Source organism: Athalia rosae, chromosome 2, assembly GCF_917208135.1.
Source record: "Athalia rosae chromosome 2, iyAthRosa1.1, whole genome shotgun sequence".
NCBI lineage: Eukaryota > Metazoa > Arthropoda > Insecta > Hymenoptera > Athaliidae > Athalia > Athalia rosae.
In genome coordinates, this window is record NC_064027.1 from 11,886,568 (window position 1) to 11,905,680 (window position 19,113).

Sequence of the window (19,113 nt, forward strand, 5' to 3'; positions counted from 1 at the left end):
AAAATAACAACCAAATTTGGATGAGAGAATTGAACGGTGAAATAAGACCGATAAGATAGATATAATTTCAAATTTTTTCACACGCAAGGGAGGTTGACGGGATTTTTTATTAGACTTATTATAACATCCGATTTGAAGCGACTGTAAATATTGTGTAAATATATACTTGTAAATATTGCTGAATTATGAATGTAGAAATATTAATAAATTATTGTTCAAATAGAAAATATAAACAGAGAAAAATCGATGAAAGTAAATCTGAAATCGTCCAAGTTTTTGATCGGTCGTTTTGATTGCCGGTGATTTTTTTACACCTATTTCAGTGTTTCTATCACATTACACGATCGTATCAGTTATCACTTTGACACCTAAAATCTGTCGTGATCAACGAAGTGACCAATAGACGGAACTAATTGTATTCAACGTCGCATTCGTTCATTTTCCTACGGAGGTCTTCGAGGGAATAAGCGCCTCTAAAACTGGGCCTTTCCAAGCACTGACCATTCGTCCACCAGTCGTAAAGGTTATTCGCAACCGTCGGTGATTCCGCGAGTTCGTGTAATTTTTTACAAAGATGACAAGTGGTGTAATTTTGCGGCGTTACTACTACCTTGAAGTAAGACTTCCACTTGAAGAATTCCATATACAGTTTCGGGTTCTGGCTGATCGCCCGAAGGTAATCAGCCAACTGTTTAGCCGTGGTAAAGTCCTTTATGTCTATGTAAGACCCAGGCGGTAATACGGTCTTGTAATTCACCCTGCCATAAACTATCGGCACTACATCGTACATCAAGGCGTTGAAGGGTTTTTCGGTGATGTAATCGTGGCAAAGGGAGTTTTCAGGTGCTAGATAAAAATAATACGTCCTTCCCATCATCTTCAAGCATTCGTCGCTCCGGTCCCTGCCACATTCCAGGCTTCCACAATTTCCATATATATCTACGGGGACGTGACGCCTCAATTCATCCACAAGATATTCTCTGTTGCTCTGAGAGTTGCAATTGGAAACGAACCAAGCGATCATCTTCGTTTTTCCCTCGATCGTTTTCCGTAGCTCGTCGCTAATTGTTCCTTCGGAAACATCTCGCCAGGTTGTCGGAATATGCGGTGGAACGTACTCTCCAGTTGCCAGAGACACAACTTTACCGTACGGTCTCATGAGCGTCGAATCTCTTCGATAAGTCATGGTCCAGTTGAAATAATTATCGAAATTGGATATGATCGGCATCGGACGGGAAATCGGGCTCTCTAAGACGAGGAAAACGTAGCGCTGGTGCGGAGATCGACGTCGCGGTAAGTCATTCACATTTATGTCTATGGCGTGAAATATTATCGCGTCAAAATCGTCGATTGGCAAAGCCGTCCTGTTATTCGTTGCGAAGCACTCCCGAACGGGACAAGAAGCGAAGATATCTCCGTCTCCGAAGTACATGTTGGTACTTTCGAACATTTTCGTCCAATACAATATCGTCTTGGTCTTCGTCTCGCTATTCGTCGCGAACGACGGATCCACGGTAACACTCTGCACTATCCGTGCTTCAAAATTTACATCGTTTGAAATTATCTCTGCTTTGAAACGATCCATTTCACTCGAATAGTCTCGAAATATCCACAAAAGAGTCACTATGGCTAAAACTATTAGAAGAAGGAACGACTTGACATACATTTTGCCACACGTATCGTAGCCATTATGCGGAACTTTGACGATGACCATTTTTCTGTAGTATCTTTTGCATAATAATCTCCATATGTTTTCACTTAGATCACGTACGCTCCTACTGGGAATACTTTATCAACGGCATTCCGTGATAACACGCCCACATGTGTCAGATCATAGATCTGCTACCCTTCAAATCAATTCGTCGCGGAAGCTGAAGCTCGGCACTGTTTTTTTATTCATTTTTTGAGTGCTCTTTGTGTCAAGACTACACGTCATCGATGAGGTCCTATGAAATTCTCCGATACGATGTTACGCCTGCACAGCGGGGCGGATTACAAAAGCTTCCTACCGCTCAACTCTTATATCGACGTTGATCAGTTTACCCTGGTCAAGCAACTCGGATGGAGAGATATACGAGTTACTTCAAATGGAAGATTTTTCGCAGAGCAGTTGACACCAATTATCGGGTTGCTCGCGAATTTTGTAAAGCACTGTACAATCTCCGTTGACCCAATTGAATTGTCTCGAATACACGTAGATACATAATTTCTTTTCAAGTGTACTTCCGCTTCAGTTGTCACTTTTGGATTCATCGCACTTTTGTACACAGGTGTTGACCCGACCTTCGTCACGATCGTGTGCTTGACACGTAACCGTACGTGAAGGGCATTATCGGCTACCTGTATACACGTAACTCGTAGAAGTTCGCCAGTTCAAGCTCAGGGTTAATTCAACAAATTATAGGTACCGAAATTCCATTTCGTTAGGTCACAACTTTGGCGGTACAAGTTTACTAAGTACACATACTACAAACTTGGGGAAAACCGGGACTATATAAGACAATCGTCCCTGCAAGTTTAATGACCCTAACGCCAGTGGGCCGCTGAGACCTAAAGGCGATCAACTTAAGTGCTTTCCTCGAGTGGACGAAGTTTAACCACTCCATTATTTACTCCGGTGAAAAATCAACTGATTGTGAAGCATGATAAACCTACAATCGCTTATACGATACATGTCTCACAGTGTTCCGAGTGCAAGATTAAGAGGAAAGAACCCACAACTAACAATAATTAAAACTTCTCACTTACAATCAATGAGTGTAGGCTTTCGTTAGCCAAATACGGAAGTTGAGATAAGTGTACAGATTAGGAAAACGCCCTCCAAATGGCGTCAAACTTGGTGATTGATAACAGTAATTAACTATAAAAGTTAACTTGAAATTTTCATTACTTTTTGTTGCCGCATCCTAAATCGCAAAAGAAACGACAGTTGAAGCCAAAGTACAAGAACTTCCATCATTTCTGACAATACCTGAATATCTTTGAAGCTGCGAATCGTACACGTCCACTATTGGTACACGTGTGTGGCCGAGCAAAAATTCCGTCCGTCCAGAGAAAATACAACAGGCTTCGCGCGATATTGGTTTGCGAGAGGTTTCAATATACCTCGTCCATAGGGTTTCAGTCGTTGCATTCGACAAGATAAAACACCTTCGCGGGAATATGAGAAATAGCAAAGCAGACATCGATGTTTTTCTTTTTATTTTGTTTATTCGACACCACAACATTCGATACCATAATTTACTCTCCGTACAAAATGGTTTGCTGGTCACGGACAATAAAACCACGATGGTAAGTTTGTCCAATTTACTCCGAAATGAAATACTTGACAAATTCCAGAACCGATACCGAATTAATCGATGATTAATGGGGATAATTGGTTCAGTTAGGTACACTATAAGCGAATAGTTTCTGTTACGTTGGTGGTTCGAGGTAACCGGCAGCCTCGCAAGGAGATTCTTCACCATTGCAGACGTCTCTGTTGGTCGCGCGTCTCTTCTGTTTGGTCGCCTTTCTTCCCGGTTTTTTTCCAGCTGACTTGCGACTGTGATCGTACGGACAGGTGACCTTGCCGATTTTTTTCGACACTCTGTACCCGGTCATCTTTTGAAGGTTTCTCGAACACCGCGCTACCGGTCCGACATCGATGGCGTTGGCAATTTTTATGGGGTTTACAACGAACTCGCTACACTCCGATGAAGAAATTGTCAGGGTAAGAACTACCATGAACTTCGTGAAGCATGTCGTTCTTATGAGATAAGCAGCCCCGCCGCCATATTGAAAGAGCGGTGGACCCGTGGAGTGGACATCGCACATGTAAAAGGCACCGCAAAACTTAAAAACGCATACGCAAGTGCTCTCGCATGTGACAATACCGAAAGGATGCTCGATAAACATGTTTCGCAAGGTCGCCCACAATGAATTTCTCGATTTTGTATATAACCTGCCCGAAATTCCGGGCAACAAACTTCCCTGAAACATCGTTTCACCGATTTGAAAATTCTTTGACAAATAACGTTCCCAGTTTACGACGCCAGCGTACTCCGGTTTCTTCGCATTGAACTCAGCCTCCATGGCACTGAAGGTGTAATATTTATCTCCGCACATTACTATGGCGTCTAAAGTCTTGGAACTCCAGTATTCAGGCGCTGTTATTCGCGTCATACCGGCGCAAATGACGTAACACGCGTACGCCTGTTTGCCTCGATTTTTAACCGGAAATAAAGACTGCGTCGGGTGAATATCACCCCATAAAGAAAACAGTTTGTAAGGTTCTTCCACGTAAAATTGATGCCACCGCAATTTTCCAGTGACGACACTTTCCTTCACTATTCTTTTTTTCGAGTTGGGGCATCGAACCCATGTCACTTTGAACCGCTTCAACCATCCGGGATTTTCTACGTTATCAATTTCTTCGTCCTTATCAGACGAGTCCATCGGATCGTACGGACAAGCTTCCATTTCTTTGGTACTTACCGGTCGCATCATCGGTTTTGGCGCTTGTCGTTTGAGCAGTCGTGCGTTCTGAAGTTCACACTTTTTGTAGTTTACTTGGAATATCTGGAGGGTGTATACGTCCGGTTTAGACTCCTCCTTCGATGATTCCTCCGCTTCTGCAGGAATATCGGCGACAGCGTCTTCCTCCGTGTTCTCGTTGGTTTGCGGAGGTTCGTTGTTTTTCAACTCAGCTTCGGGTATCTTGTAAACGTTGGCTCTGAGCAACAATATCATCAAGTGTCTTTTGAGGGCGTTCCGACTGCAGAATTTCACTATACACGCGTAGCCGGTGTTGTCCCAAAATCCTAACTTATTGCACCTGTACGGATTGTACAAGTACCAAAACAGTCCGTCCTTCCAAAATGCGAGAGAATATCTGTTCGTTCTTAAAATGCAATTCTGATACTGAAAAGGTAATTTGTCGAACCACTTTTCTATGTCTTTGGTCGTCTTGTGCACCGGAGCTGTTTGTCGATCCGTTTCTTTTTCCGATCCCATTTTACCCTCCAATTTTAGCAAATCTTTCCTTTCGACTTCGATTACACGGCCGTGATTAGACTCGACGTAATCCCAAGCGACATCCGCGGTTCTTGGTATATCTTTCATCTCTTGTACCAATTCCACCTCGATGTCATAGGTGTAATTGTAAGCACCAACTTGGTCGAATTTCTGCGACCCAACAGTTTTCACGTTGATATTACCTATGTGAGTGAAGAGATTCCATCCTCGTTCGTAGATGTAATCGATATTGCCACTCCAGGCGTGCTTGTACCTCAACTGCGTCTTCACCAGAAGCGCTATAATCGCCTGATAAAAACACCATTTCCATGTTTTCACTCGTGCCCTTAACGCGTCAAGTTCGGCAATGTGCATTCCTACGAGACCGCGTAAACACGCAGTCGCGTAGACTCTGTTCCCCTTTTTTTTCGACACCGTCTCGGTCAGGATGTAATCCCCGCTGACTAAACTGCTGTTCAAACCTATCGCTCTATCTATCATCGGAGGATTAGATCTCTCCGAGGGACACTCCGGAGGAATTCTTGCGTGCCAGAGTTCAATGTGACTGGCAAAATCGTCTTCTGGCTCTCCGGATGCAGACGCATTCTCTGAGTCAACCTCAGTACACGGTTGGCCAAACTTTCTCTTACCTTTCAACGCCTCTGGACTCGAGTCTCTTTCTTTGCAAGGCCAAACACCGGGCCAGCGACCACTGTCGGTTTTCGAGACCAGTGGAACGTCTTCGGGAACGAAGCAACTCATGTCTACCTGTGAGTCGGTTCGTTCCAAAAGAAACACATTCGAAATTTCAGTTTTGCCAAGTTTTTTAATGAAATTTTTCTCTCGCAAGACTTACCGGCGGATTATCTCTCATTTTCTTCCACACCTGAACGTGGTTCTCGGGTTTTAATCGGTTTGGTAGGATTTGTTTTTCAACTTGATTAAATACGTTCACAGGGTATCCTTTGGCGGGAAATTCATCCTCTGATTCCACATTCGGAAGGTTCGGTAAATCGGCAGGTAACCTCAGCCGGAGTTTGTCCTCTTTTTTTAGCTTCTGTTCCTTTTTCACGTACCTGCGCGCCGTCGATATTGACTCATTGGGAGATAAAATCTACCGAATCTATTCAGGGGTTTCAAACACATCTATGACTACATACAGATTCATGTATTGTCGCCATAAATCGGCGTCCGACTCGCGATCGCCTTCGTCTTCCGTCTTTTCGGCATTTTCAGCCTTTACTTCGTCGCCCATTTTCTTCTCGCGTGGTAAATCGGAGATGAAAATCTATCCTGATCGTTGATCCTCAGGAGGAACGGATGTCTGGAGTTCGGGTTTCAGGGTTAATGAAAATTTTGAAAGGAAAATCGTTCTGAAAGGGTATTGGAATAATTCAAATCGATTTACTTACCGGTCAAGATTTGTCCAGCAGCAATGTCATTGTAGATGTAAATCAAAATGGGTCGCAATATTTTCAAGTGTAAATTATACTAATAAATTTAAAGGTTAACGAATGTTATATGTAAAAACCTTGCCGAAAAATCTCATCTGGCAGAAAGCACCGAATTTGGACAACTGAATACAGTTGGGAAATTCCATTGTTTGGAAATGCCTGCCATGTAAAATGAAATGATCTTTATAAACAGATAACGTCAAAAGGCTGTTGAGATTTGATGTTTGTTTTTTTTTTCTTTTCAACAGGTACGATTTGATTACTTTTCAGTTGCGAAGCAGGTAAACGCGAGCCAAATATACTCGTGTATATCATACATTTATAATTACAGCTTAGTTTTGAAAATAATTTCAGCATTGCATTTGTTTGATCCAACTGCGCGTTTTCGTTATGTGATTTTGTAATTATTTTCCTCTTTACTCTGGGAAACCCCACCGGTACGCAATCTCCCTCGAAGCCATTTCAAAACGCAAGATTTTCAAAGTGGTTATAAAATTACCGCGGCACAAGGTAGAAGTATAACTTGAAGCCTTATTAAGCCGCGCGCATTGAGATCATTTGGATTTTACGCCAGCGACGATGGCGAGGAAGGTAGTCTTGGACAAATAAATACGCGTAAAATATAAAGTATATATAACATGTACAAGAAAAGTAATTATTATTTTCTCGAAGGGTGCATTTAATCGGGTCAGCTCCAGCTGTCAATTCCAATTGAGAATGATGTAAATATCACATAAAGTCATACGAAAGAGGTAAATAAATAAGGTTTATTCTGCGTACCGTAACACAAATGTTACAATTAATTAGGTGACGTAGCGAATCACATCTTGGGTGTTGATAAAAACCTATTATGACGCTCACACAAATTATAATAATGTTAAAGTTTAATTTATGCGATCGCACGACAAATACTCACGCTATGTACATTAAATTTGTATTGCTTAAAAACATGTGTAATTTTGTTTCTACCGTATCAAGGCTTTTTTTTTTCAAGAGCGACGAGAAATCTGTTTTCAATCTCTACGATCCTACAGACCTCCCCGGGGGTCTTGCAGCGAATATCCCGCGGGACCTCCGTAAGAGGGACACGTATACGGGTATACCTATACAAGTACAACGTCGGTGCAGAATGGTGCCCGCAGAGTTTCCAACGAAGTTTGTCTAAGTCAAGCGCGGCGAGCGGGTCGAAGCGAGCAAAGCTAGGATCAAGACAATTCGAGATGAATATTTAATAATGGATACGTATACACATGTATACATATATACTCACAATCTCGAGAGAACCTTATCTCATACCTTCAATTAAACGATTCGTGTAGGTACAATACTTGATGATGTCTAGAAATGAAAGCACATTATTTGAGCTTCTTTCTCCGAATAGGTATATCCTACCGCTCTCGTCTTCCATCAATAAAAAAAAGTTGAAAAGAAAGAACGGAAAAACGAAGCCCGGAGTTGAAGTGCGACTAAAATTTTCGAGACGTTGCCACGGTTGAAAAGTTCGAAATTGCAATTTATTCCGAAATGGCGTTGCACAACTGCAACTATGATTCGATTCACGTTCGGCCATGACACTATCTCGCTAGTTGTAACATAGGGTCACGTAGTAACATTATATTGTCTATTTTCATTTTGAAATTATAGACAGGAACTTTTTTGCTATGCGTCGGTTATTGGGGGGTCTGTCCGCATTCGTTTTATACTCATAATTCGATATTTCTACGTATCCGTATGGATGCGAAAATTTTTCGAAGCGTTCGTTCGCGTTGACGCAGTAAAGGGTGGCGGCGTCGACGAGGCCGAGCGTTGCGGGCGGAGGGATGATATAGCGCCGGAGGATCAGGACTGTAGAGCAAACAGTACATTACACGCAATAACGCACAACGGTACCCCGAGGGAACGAACAGGCTGGGTATTATTTCCATCCAATCCAATTAATTTTATTTTAATTACCGCATCGCGATGCACATTCGTTAATTATTATTTTAACAACATCGTAGACTGCGGCGTGTTCTGCGGTGACCGAAAGGTGCGTATGCCTGCACCCGGTGATTATAATTCCACATGCGTTTCTGCTTCCGATTCTCCGCTACAACTTTACGTTATGTATTAACTTTCCATGTCGCGTGAGGGGTAAAAAAATTTTCAAATACGAACGCCCTGTGACGAGGACTACAGTTCCAAAATTTATACAAATTCTAGAAATAATTACGTTGCGTCAATTTATGACCGACCGTCCATGACTGATGTTTCGTTAATTCCGAATATTGTCCTCTCTTTCCTTCAATACGAGCAACTTTTCGAATGAATTCAGTAACCGATCTTACGTAATATCTCCAACGAACATTCCGTGGATTGTTGAGTAGAAGGTGGAAGGAGCTAAAAATTGATGAAGGTTTTAGACGACTTGATTCCTCGTCTGACTGGACCTCTGATTCACCGCTAAGTGAACGTCGTAAGAGGTTTAAAGCAAGAACAATAGAAAGTGTCCCGCAGCGTCTCTTTTAATTATCCGCGATGTTAAATTCTTTATCCTTCCCAGAACGGTGTACGCCGCACTGTTTTCAGACCAAATAGTTTTCATGTTGATACGCTGTAATAGAATAATCTGACGGCTGATTCCAGGGTTATATGGCCCACGGGGTCGCACTGGCGCAGGGGGAGCGAAATCAGCCCTGTACGAACTGCAGCCTACGCAACCCCCGTTTCGACGCGTTTATATCTCCGATGATCATCGACCCCCAATCGATTCGTTCGAACTTTTCATCGAATCTTCGCCATTTCCAAGGAATCAAAAGTTTCTCTTCAAACGGTCTTTCCCTCTTATACCCATGCACTTTTATATTCTCTGTATATTACTTTTAAAGTTCAAAAAAGGTTCTTGGCAGCTGAACGAGTTTTGCAGCTCTGCATCGCAATTTATTCGGAGTTACGTCGTATTTTTTGTTTTTCCCACTGCGACCGTGGACACACACACACGAACTACATAATATATTACGGGTGTTTCGGAGGATCTTTTTTCCCTGCAAAAATCATTGGGGCAGAAAACGATATAACGAGCTGTTAGTTCCGCCGACGAAAATTGATACAAATATGAAATTCCAAAGCGTAAAGCTCGGGTGTGTTTTATTGCTTTTTCATTCTGTGATAGAATTTATATCCTACAGAGGCGAATCCATCTCTTCGAGTTTCACGCGACAAGAGCTGGTAACACGAAAAGGCCCAAAGTTGAGAATCAGATGCTCTCAACTCCTCTGTTGCATTTTGAACAGAGACCATTATATGCCTAGAATATTCTACTTCGACGAACGTTTTAAGCTCACAACTTTATTTTTTTTCTGATAAAAATTGCGCGACAGAAGTATAGTCGTAGATTAGGGGAACAGCCACGTTTCAGAGGTTTCTGAGTTTTTGGAAAAACTGCTTCAAAATTTACATGATCATGGTTTTATACTCTTTCAATGTCCACCATTTTGTAAAATCTTGAATTATTCCCAAAAACCTTGTGACAGACCCAGAAAATTTTCAAGCTCTCAGCCAAAGTGGGAGAACGCTTCTTTCTCTTTCCTTCGATTCCGTTTACTGAAAAAAGTTCTCCAAAAATTATAAAATTATTTACAGAGTTTTCTTTGAAGTTTTTTTTTCCCTCATTATGGTCAACCTTCATTTGGGTAGGGGCATTCAGTCGTCAATTCCCTATCTTTGTCTACACTGAAATTTTTTTCAACCGAACAAGAATAATTCTCCTTACAGAAAATATTGTATTCTAGATTTTTGTACTCAAATGTGACTAAATTATCATAATATCCATTTGCACTGAAATTATCCTAGTGATGAGAGAAGCTCATCTGCTGCACCGTAATACCGATCGTCCGGACAAGCGTGTTATATTTGTCGCGCGTCACCGTCTATAAGGATGAATTTGTAAATTGGATCTACAGATCGCTCGTGCGGTTGACCGACAATTTCTCAGAGGTCGATGAATGGTCTGTTTTACCATCAAACGCAGAGGGCGCTCTGAGCTGTCACTATTATTTTGCGACTTAATACCCTATGATTCTGACTTTTCGCAACTTGTCCGATCTGGTTCAATATATCTATGCTTGGAGTAATTGTAAGTGAAAATCATGGTCTATTTGGTTATCATTTATATTCCACCCAGTCACAAAGTAGTGAGCCAACAAAGTGGGAAAGAACATAGCGATAAATATGCGGGAGACAGAACCGCACCTACAATTCTGCAGGGTAACGTTTAAAATAAGTTATAACGACGTGTAGCCAGGGCGACGAAGTTGCCACGAGAAGCGTCCTATGTATGTAGATACGTACATACGTACGTATGTTACTAAGGGAGTAAAGAAGAACCATCTGGGTGGAAAACAATAAGAAAGCAAATCAAAAGCCTTTTTCGTTGCTTCACTTTTACAGTTAACAAGCGCATTCTGCTCCTTTTCTTCTTTCCTAATGTACATGTGTATATATTATATTTCCGTGTACCTGTTTTTCCCACTAACAATGAAATACCTGCATTATACCCGCCATGATTTTTCGTATATCGTGTTCAACTCGAGTAAAGAATACACCGCGTTACATATAATGTCACAGAACTAACGAGACGCGATCAAAGGAGATGGACGAGAACCTGCCGAGTTCATGCCATCCTATAATATTTACATCATTTCCCCGTCTCTTTATTGCGTAATCGAGCTTACTTTCACATTTTTGGGATATATTCCAAAAATATTTTATTGATGAAATTGGAGAGAGAACGAAGGGGAAAAGATACAAGCGCCCTCATTTTTTTTCTCATGCATGAAAAAAACGATGGCATCTGAACTCAATATCTCGATCCGCACTGAGAGTTTCCAGAATATAATGTTTACAAAAAACGAACATATTAAGTGTACGATAAATGAAAATGTTCAATATGGTCAGTTCAAGTACGGTGCGGTTATTTTGACGTACCTACGGACCAAGTGGATAGGTAACATCGGCTGTAATACATAGGTGTATAGCCTGCAGGACAAAGCGCCATGTAATCAAATAAAATGGAGTGTCTTCATTAATATATACGCATATAACTTCATCGCAACTCCCGTCAGGCAATTACTAAGCCGTGAAAATACTTTTGAAATAAATATCTCTCGCAAATTATCCGGACGTTCTCTGAAATTTATCCGAAGGGATTTTCTATCCATTAGTGTAATCAAGTTGAAGATCTGCACGTCACTAATGCCTTAGAAAGTTTCCACCCCTTCCCCCAAAAAAAAAGAAAAATAAAACGAAAAAAATCAAATTTTCAAGGGGTCCGAAGATCGTCTTCAGCATTCATCATTGAACAAATTTGAATGTGGGTATAGCCGACCGGTAAGGGTATAATAATAACAGCAATAATAATAATATCGGCAGGTCCTGAAAGAATAGTAAATATGCATATTACTGTGCGTATAATTTCAATAAGCAGGTAGATTTCGAGGTTCAGTCGAAGGGCTTAGTTAGTTGGATATCCTTGGCTTCTCTCGGCTTCTTGACACAATGCACATGTTTTCACGCCCAGAACTGCGTACTAACAAGATTTGGGATGAAAAACTGCAGTACGGTGGCAAAGTAACTATGTAAAAGCGGTTGGAACCCCGTCCGTTTACACCCTATAGCCCTGGTGTTAGTTCAACTACGTCCGTAAGACGTATACCTATAGTTTACCAAAATACTTTACCTATTCTTCATGTAAGGTATCGAATTATGGTCTGTTATAGCTATACTATATCCTCGAGAAGAAGGTCTCCGAAGGGGGTAATCTTGAGACTTTCAGACCTTCGGTGTAACGCGATAGTTTATGTAGAACTTGACTGGTCATTGGGTAGTCGGAGATTATCCCCCAGGTGCTCGGACAATGTGCTGATCCCGACGTATCGATGGACGATGAATCCTTTAGGGCCCCGAAAAGAGATGCTGTTAGGACTTTCGGCGTCAACGTCGCACGTTCATTCGTCTCATTGCCACCGTTAACGAAATAAATCAAAGAACGTCGATATTGGATCAATTGTTCGTTATTTAATGGTGTCATCGTGAGTTTGTCGCAGGTTTCTCTTTTTGTGACGCTCAGTTTCTTCTGTTTTTTTTCGGTCGGCCGAGTCACGAACGCGCGTATTGGAATCGGCAAATTTTAACGTGCGAACTTAACCCGTTGGTAGCCGCGTCCAAGCTGCTTATACAGGGAGATAGGAATTAGGTACAAGCGGCTATGATAATTAATACGTTATTGTTGTGTTGAAAGATCGCTGGGCGGTGTGTGTTGGTTTCAGCGTTAGGTCGAGCCCTAAACTTTTCAAAGGGTTACCGAACCCAAATTAACTGTTGCTGCTTACGTTTCCGACCTACGATATTTTTACAAAAGATTCAACGAACGTCCGTGCGGAGCCGGAAAACCTGGAGAAGTGCGACGACAATACCGGTATGGATTACAAGTTAATCAAGTTGAAGCTGGTAAACTTCATAAATTGAAATGGCTTTGAGAGAATATTATACTTATTATTAGGGACGGTTCATCCCGTGCTGCATATTCTTTTCATCATTTATCCTGCGCATGTACGTCGCTATTTCGTTTTCTTACGCCCGCCTCGGGCCAATTTTACACCTCGATAATATAAGCGTGTCATTCCTGTCATCGGGGATGATTTATTATAAAACGGAGCGTTTTCATGTCGCGCTTCATTATTCGATCGTGTACAATGTGTGCATACGTAAGTATATTCTGTGGGGTGTAATTATAAGGGCGAGCTAAGGTAGCGCCCAATTTCAAAGTAAAATTTTGAGATTCAATTAGGAAACCAAGCCCCTAAAAAATGAGAGGACACGTTACATGAGTCGAGACCTTTTACAGACATTCACTTCTAATGGATTCATTACCGGCGACAAAATTTACTTCTTCTCATTGTAAGATATGCGAGCTTTATGATTATATCGAGTTACTCTGATTATCAAAAAGAAATGTAGGCAAGGAATCGTTAAGATATGATACGAAGTTTGTAGATGATTGCCTGTGATTATTTCACTCGGATTTCTTTCTTCTTAACTTGAAATTTTTGGAAACTAGTTTTTCAGCGAAAAATCATTCAATTCGTACTTCCTGATTTTCAACAAATCAAACGAAAAAACCCGATGATAAGCCATGTTGACGTGCAAAATCTGATAGCACATTTGATATCACGTAAATTTTTTCTTTCAAATTTCTCTCGACTAAAAAGCGACCAATGGATCCCTTCGAAAATTTAATGAAATTCGATCTTCCTCAGTCGAGGCGAAGAAAGTTGGGAAGAAGTTTGATGTGTAATTCGCTTGCATCATGAGAGAAGCCCTCGTTGAAATAAAAGTCAATCTATTGAAAGGCAATGAGCCTTTTATACGTCGCCCAGCGTTTAATTCAAACACGTCGTGCGCTGCCAGCAGGGGCTCTATTATGGCATAGAGTGGAGTTATAGATGTACACGTACATATTCTTCGGCAGTGTCTCTCGGGGGCGTTGGGCGTTGTGGTTTTGTGTAAGGGAGATTCAAAGATCGTGCGGTACATTAGGGGGGTTTTGCGGGCGTCACCGTGTAAGAACCCCCGTGGTGTTGTAGAGATAATTGAGCCGTCAGCTGCAAAAGCTCTGGGCGCCATGATAGCCCTTAGCACCGTTGTGCTTCGGCCTCGATTTCACCGAACCATAGGGAGTGGCGAGTGCTACTCCTATAGCTATGCTATCTCTGTACGGGTTTATAACATACGTATAGTGTGTATTTATACACCTATGCACACACAATCGTCCGTCCCAGGGATATAGGTATACATACAACCCTGTGCACATGGACATGCGAGTACACGTATGGGGCGATGCTCATATTACCCCGGAATCTACCACCGGCTATAACTCACTTCAAGGACGTATTGTGATGTTAAGTGAAGAAATATTATATGCGTATCGTTGCTATGGAGATAAAATCTACGCCTATTTTTCGACTTTATGACTCCTGCATCGCACAGAATATTTCAAAGGGCCAAGAACCGATAAGGGTGACGCCCTTGTCCGTGGACATCCAATTATGTTGCTGACGGAAAGGTGTTTCCCTCAAAAATGAGCAAAATGAAAAATCCACCTACTTTACAACATTTCACATCTACATTTTTTTTTTCAACTAACATCAACAGCGCAGTTATCGATCACACTTCGGATCGATAAAAATAAAAGCGAATAAAAGCCCATGCTGACAAAAAAATCAACTTCTGATGTTACGAAATATGCACGATTCTGATACACGGTTTTATTCTTAATTTATATGGGTAAAATCTCATATAATATGGGCAAGCATGACCTACCTAGGTATTATGCATGCACAGCAAACCCAACCATAACCTGGTACAACCTTGTAATCTCGGTCGTGTATCCTTCACGCGAGATGAAGTAATGCAAGGCGACGCGTGAAATCCAGCTGATTTGGGGTTCGCAGCGCAACATATTTCCTGAAGGGGACTAGGAACTGCAGCATCAGGAAGCTTGGAACCGCACGATGCCCTGGCGTACCTACTACTGTCGGCTTAAAAATCTCAACTTTTCAAACCTCTCAACGGATTCCTGACCATGCAGAAGTGAGAGTGCGATCAGAGAAGATTTTTAAACGGAGATCTTATGTATCTCACGTATTGATACTATAAGTATCAAGTATGAATAAGTACGAGAAACACCTTTTCATTACTTCTAAGATCCGGCATCCTATTTTCCTCTATCTGCAAGTAAGTTATATGTCGTTGAAAACCGAAATTTTGTTCGAATCGCATCAACGTCGCAGTTTTAGTAATTTGTTGGATTCGAAATGATTCCTCACGTAGATGATCAGGATTAATAAAATGATTATGCTTAAAATTATCTTATACTTCTGCAAGGGTTTTTCGTTTACTTGAGTGAATAATTTCAAGTTGTACAACAGAATAAATGCAAGTCAAGTTAACAAAGAAAACTAATAAGAAAATAACGTACGATTTTTTCGGCTTATCGATAAAATTGAATTGTAGGTATATCGTCAAGAAGCAATTCGTCAATCCAATACCTACACATACCTATAAATCGTTTTTCTGTCGGAACATATTTAAAAAAAGAAGGTGAGATTAAAACGACGGACTGACTAGCCTTCCGACGTTCTTATCCTTTTCCGTTTATTTTATTTATTCATTTTTTTCACACTTACCCACAGAAAATTAGGCGGCAAACTCCAACGAGAAAGAGATTATAGTTTTCGAGTTCTAATCTCTGACGGTGTTTTGATTGTTTACAAAGGATTTTTATTGCAGCCGTAAAAAAATGACGGTATAATATTTATATGCTTATCCCTTCCTGCTGCAGCATTGCTTCGAAATAATATAAAATCCCAAAGGAACCGGTTATAGGTACTATGCATCCCACGGGATATTATTCGTGATGGTAAATTTTTATACACATAACACGATATTATAAGCACATAATGGATTCGCTCGAGCATTTCATCATTTCATCGCCATCTATTGCAAATAATGTAATAATAGAACTTCGAAAAAACGCACAATACGAACCAAAAATCAAAACGAGAATAGAGAAAAACATCTATCACGTACGAATTTATATGAATATACCTACGCGTAGGGTATTTTATATTCGCATGAAAATTTTCGATTTCCAATGATCAGAAGAAATTTTATCCGGATAAAAAAATTACGTTTCAAATTATATTGAATATTATTGCAACGTGCAGTTGGATACATAGCCTCATTGCACATACGTTTGTTAAGAAGAGAATATGGCGGCTGCACAAAGCGTCAAACATAAAAGCTATAATGCGGTCCGATTATCCATCGCTAAGCACGGATATCCTCGTCCCCAGGGAGGGTGGCTGTTCCGCAGTAAACCTAGGGTAGTTGTCGGGAGGTCGTAAAGTGGGGAGGAAGCAGACGAACTGCACGGTGGGGAAATTGGCCCCGCCTTTCACCCTCGAGGAACGACCAATCGGATACAAGTTGGGAGGGTGAACGACAAATCTGTCACACGGGCGAGAGCTGTCACTGTGCCACACAACTTCCAAAACCCCATACGGCAGAGGTTCACCCTGATATTATACCTATATCGCGTACACGTCGAGAGTTAAGAATCAGAAGGGCGTAACTCTCATTTTTTGGAATTTCAATCAGTTGTCTTGCAGCAGGGTGTACTATATTTTCTTGCTTCAGAAATCACGTTTGTTCACGAGCTTCGCGTTGAGCCTCAAACGAAAAAAGCCACCCTTGAGTTGGTTGGAGAAGACTAGCGACAAAATTTTGATTTCACCGAATAGGGAAAGAATTTCTCTATTTTATATGCTTGACTCTTTTACCTGGAAATCTTTTTAAGCATTTATATACGTGCCAAATTGAATGGGCGATTTTCAAGTTAGCACTTGAATTGTTGCCTCTCTGTACGATGTAGACTATGATCTTCTGATTGATTTTAATTAAATTTGTAATGAAGAAAATTTCTCGCGTGCCCAAAATTTGCCTAGATTATCCCCATAGTGGAACTGATCGTGCTACTTCCGGTTTCGAAAACTTAAACATCTGTACAGAATTTCTTGGGAAGAGAATCAGCGAAATTCGAGTCGCGACTTGATACCGCTATAGAAATCATCGCAAAATTTCGGTGCCTCGTGTAAAGAATTGCAGCTTGTTTCCAAACTCTTGTTTTCTATGTCTGGTTGCATTGCCCGTATACCTCATGTCGGTTGATACTGCGATGTGTGGAAGTGTGATTAAATGACGGAAGAGAGCGGCTGAATTACTTTAATCATGAATTAATTCGTGGGCTTATCCTACGCGTCGCAAACCCTCGCGAAATCCAACCCCTCGGGGTCAGTTCCAATGGGTGTAGATCAAACGGCCTAACGCTGTATAGGTGAAATGAAGACACCTGTCAGTTTAAATGTAATCGTAGAAATCAAAGAGATATATCCGGCTTGGAAGCACTCGGCAGAAAACTTTATCCCGCTGCAGGTGTAGAAAATTATCCGACGGAAAATCTATGTATACCATACATAATACTCTGTATTGCTAGTGCGATGGGGTGTTACCAAGCAGGAAACCATTTCGCGATATGTACTGACTTGATTAACCTCCCTTGTATGTGATACGCGCGAAGTTCAATACACACACACACAGACACACACACACCTACGTATATCTGTTGTATGAATATCTGATGACATATGTGTCCGTGATTAACACACACACCTGATCCCATGCCCATACGTACGGGTCGTACGCGTTTTCATATCTGCCCAACATATCCCTCCGGATTCTCTATTACCGCATATCTGCGATATACCTAGTTTATATATACTCCATTCATAAAATAAATTCTTCTGATTCACGTCATAAGAGAATCGAATGTGTCAATGGCAATTTACGGTTATCTCATTCGCAGGGAATTTATTTTCCCTCACTTATTTTTTGAAAAGAGGTGAGGAGAGAATTGGTAATATTGACACGAAATAGTCAAGTTTTTAGAAGAACCCTGATTTAAGATGACGTTGCTGTGCCCCGCAATCGCATTGATCTGACCCCCTTGTTTTATCTTTGCATATTACACTGCGTGTTGATCATCCGAGATAATATGGAATTCGAATAATCTGAGCTGTAATGTCACGGCGAACGTTGAGTAATACAATATTATGCGTGTCCTGTCAACGTAACGGACAGATGAGTATAATATGTCCGAAGGGAACCGCAGGTGAAGGACACGTACGGTCCGGTACAAAGTGGTAAAAGGGTGGTGCAGTGTGATGCCCGTGGCCTAAAGTTGCATAATCGCCTTTGTCCGCTAGAAATTTTGAAGCTCCAAGCTCCACAGACACCTGCATAAACTAGATTCAGAAATTGTTTGGCGCTTTGAACAAAAATGGTTCGGTATTTATCAGCGTAATGTATTAGAATAGGTAATTAAATTTTTTTTTGTGACTCGAACGTTACACAATATAACACACACTCCGAATACCCGGGAAAAACGAATTGGCCGACAAAAAAACATCAAAAAAGCACATGCCGTATATCAGCACATTCATGTGGGGTATGTTTCGTTCAACTATATAGCTGAAAACAAAGTTCGAAGAGAGTTCACCGTAGATTTCACGCAGTCATGAATCACTTGTATTGTGCTAAAATCCACAACTAACCCATAAGGATCGTTGAAGCCATCGATTTCGTAGACAGCTACAGAGTACATTTATTGGGGTTACGATATAGTACGGTATATGGTTGAAACGAGGAACCTTGATATGGGGAGAAGCCTTAATACCTCGTTAAAACAACAATCGGTGCGGGATAAGGTCTGTACGCGTTCAATGGCCGGATGAAAGAGACACCCTTTCTGACGAACGAAACAGATGATGAAGTAATCAACTAATTACCAGAGATAACAACTTCTCGTTACACCAAAGGCTTCCTTATAATTTAATCACACACATTATACCTATGCATAGGTATACCACATGCACAGTATACACATATTGCCAGTACACCTCCAATCTATAATGGATGTAATAGATCCTATATGGAATAACAATAATAACTGCGACCATGAAAATTGACATCGTTCAATTGTAGTCAAGATATTCAATGTCATCACCTT

The 19,113-nt window shown here is 41.2% G+C and overlaps 2 protein-coding genes across 2 annotated transcripts; both read right to left on the reverse strand.

The window, feature by feature from the left end:
• Positions 1–89: 89 nt before the first annotated feature.
• On the reverse strand, positions 90–1,834 carry LOC105682933 (alpha-(1,3)-fucosyltransferase C-like). The gene has a single exon (XM_012395189.2). It carries the CDS (start codon positions 1,712–1,714, stop codon positions 410–412), a length of 1,305 nt encoding a protein of 434 aa, XP_012250612.2. The 5' UTR covers positions 1,715–1,834; the 3' UTR covers positions 90–409.
• A 1,578-nt stretch (positions 1,835–3,412) lies between these two features.
• Positions 3,413–6,692, reverse strand: LOC105683224. The gene is made up of 2 exons (XM_048649561.1): positions 6,156–6,692; positions 3,413–6,071 (listed from the first exon to the last, which is right to left on the reverse strand). Exon 2 carries the CDS (start codon positions 5,755–5,757, stop codon positions 3,415–3,417), a length of 2,343 nt encoding a protein of 780 aa, XP_048505518.1. The 5' UTR covers positions 5,758–6,071; positions 6,156–6,692; the 3' UTR covers positions 3,413–3,414.
• Positions 6,693–19,113: the final 12,421 nt, after the last annotated feature.